The sequence below is a fragment of the Alosa alosa genome, chromosome 9 (genome assembly GCF_017589495.1).
Source record: "Alosa alosa isolate M-15738 ecotype Scorff River chromosome 9, AALO_Geno_1.1, whole genome shotgun sequence".
NCBI classification, from domain to species: Eukaryota; Metazoa; Chordata; class Actinopteri; order Clupeiformes; family Clupeidae; genus Alosa; species Alosa alosa.
The window spans coordinates 13,463,983-13,466,482 of NC_063197.1; the positions used below are offsets into that span (position 1 = coordinate 13,463,983).

The 2,500-nt window shown below is 52.8% G+C and overlaps 1 protein-coding gene across 1 annotated transcript in view; it reads right to left on the reverse strand.

The window, feature by feature from the left end:
• lnx1 (ligand of numb-protein X 1) overlaps window positions 1–2,500 on the reverse strand; it is a 49,630-nt gene that overhangs the window by 9,613 nt on the left and 37,517 nt on the right. Inside the window, 4 exon segments of the mRNA XM_048253632.1 lie at window positions 306–359; window positions 361–532; window positions 600–775; window positions 1,130–1,338. Of these exon segments, the coding sequence (XP_048109589.1) occupies window positions 306–359; window positions 361–532; window positions 600–775; window positions 1,130–1,338 (611 nt within the window).

Consider the following 2,500-nt stretch of genomic DNA (forward strand, 5'->3'; position numbering starts at 1 on the left):
TGATGTTTTCTCCATGCATCTCTCCATCTCTCCTCTTTGATGGAGCTGTGGTATCCTCCACTTTTCTCTCCCCTCCTCCCTTCTTTCTGTCTGTTGCTCTCTCTCTCTCATCTTCTGTCCTTCGTTTTGTGTCCCTCCCCTTCCCTCGTTTCTTCTCCTCCTCCTGTCCCTTCTGTTAATTTCCCTCTCTTCCCTAATTATTTGCCCATCCTCCCATCCTCTCCTTTCCCTTACTCTTTCTCCTCTCTTCTCCTCTACTCCTCCTCCTCCTCTCTTCTCCTCCTCCTCCTCCTCCTCGTCCTCACCTGTATGAGAAGCGAAGGCTCGGGCGCCAGAAGCAGGTCGTGGGTCAAGGATCGGGCGCAGCACGCTGTCGCCCACCCCTCAGGGCGTCCGTCAAGCCAGGCCAGGCCCCCCCAGCAGGTGGAAGACGAAGACGCCGTGCTCGTCGGGCCGGCGCACCAGCTTGATGCCCAGCTGCTCGTCCGGCACGCTCTTGACCAGCACCACGCGGTAGGTTGTCGCCGTCAAGAAAGCACCGGGAGGCGGGCGGGCGGGCGAGGCTGGTTGGGCTTAGGGGCTGGGCGTGGGCCGGGTCCGGGTGACCGGTGGTGGTGCCCGCGCAGGCCCGGCGGGTCGAGTGGTGGTGGTGCGAGCTGGAACGGTAGCGGTAGCGCTGCTCACGGAGCACCGTCAGGCGGAGCAGCTGGCACGGGTGCTTGAGCGCTGCCAGGGCATAGATGTGCGGCACGTTGCTGATGTCGATGCCATTCACCTGCGGAGGACAGGGAGGTGTCAACTGGGTGGTCTTACAGGCTGCAGTGGACCAAAGGCTACAACAGCATACTAATAACCACATTGAATCTTTGAATGTAGTTGAATGAGACTGAATAGTATTGAATTGAATAGAAATTAATTGAATTGAATTGAATTGAATAGAATAGAAAATGAATTGGGACTGGGATGGCAATATACTTATACTATCTTCAGCTGAATTGTACTAGACTTCAATGATTTGAGTTGAGTGATTGATTGAGTGAAGGGGTAAGATGCACACACACACACACACACATACACACGCACAAAGAAAGACACACCTGTATACTAACACACACTCACACACACACACCTTGAGAATCATGTCCCCAGGCAGGAGGCGGCCGTCGCGGGCGATGACCCCCTCTCTGTAGATGTCCTGGATGAGGATGCGCACCAGGGGCGTCTCGTTGCCCCCGACGATGCTGATGGCCAGTGGCTCATAGGGGTCGGCCCGGTAGATCTTAATGCTGGTGATCTCCCCATCAGGAATCAGGTGATGCAGCTGAGGCAGAGCCAAGACTGCAGAGTGCAGAGAGAGGGGGGGGGGGGGGGGGTAGGAGAGGAAGAAAGAGGGAGAGAGGGAGAGAGAGGGGGAGAAATGGAGAGGGAGAGAGAGAGAAGGAAGAGGGAGGAGGGAAATGGAAGGAGAGAGAGCAAAAGACAGGCAAAGTAAGTGTGTGTGTGTGTGTGGGGGGGGGGTCAGTAAAACAGGGAGATACAGCGAGGGAGGGAAAGAGGTAGAGAAAGGAGGGATGAGTGAATAAGGGGTGTTTATTTTTTTGTTTGAAGGTGCCTTCCGTTTATTCCTCCCTGAGATGGGAGGTTAGGTGCTAACAGTGTGAGAGAGCTAACGCTGGTCCCTTCTGTTTACACAGGAAGATCACACATAAGCTTTACGGCCAGCACAAGACTCAGCAATGAGAAGGCAGCACACACACACACACACACACACACACACACACACACACACACACACACACACACACACACATATACACACACACTACACACACACACATACACACACACACACATAACACACACACACACCCACACTTGCACATACACACACAAACATACACAAACACACATACACACACACACACACACACACACACAACAGACGACACATCTATTCATATTCACTGTAGGACGCAGCTTGTGGATGCTGCCCAGGAGCAGATGGTCTCCTAACTCCAACAACTCAGTGAATGATATCTGGACTAGACAGATACAGTACTTCCTCATTCTTACTCTCTTACTGTCTTCTGTGTTTTCCCTCTGTTCTGTCTGTCTGTCTCTCTCTCTCTCTCTCTCTCTTTTCTCTCCACTCTGCAGTTTCTCTTTCCCAAAGTCAATATTTTTCTTCATCATCTTCTGATGGCTTGCAGGAAGAGACCAGGTGGACTACTAGTGCTCATTAACACGCCGTCCCGGGGCTGTTATGTAACTTACTCTCACTCTCCCTCTCTCTCTCTCTCTCTCTCTCTCTCTCTCTCTCTCTGTCTCTCTCTCTCTGTCCCCTTTCCCCTGTTGCTTTTCCCCCCCTTATCCCCCTGCCCTCTCAGCTCCTGCTGCTTGCTCCTCCTCTATCTTCTCCCTCTCCTCCGTTCCCCTGAACGCAGTAAGTCCTGCCCGGCATTGGCGTTATTTTTAAACCAGCTCACTTTCCTTTCATCCT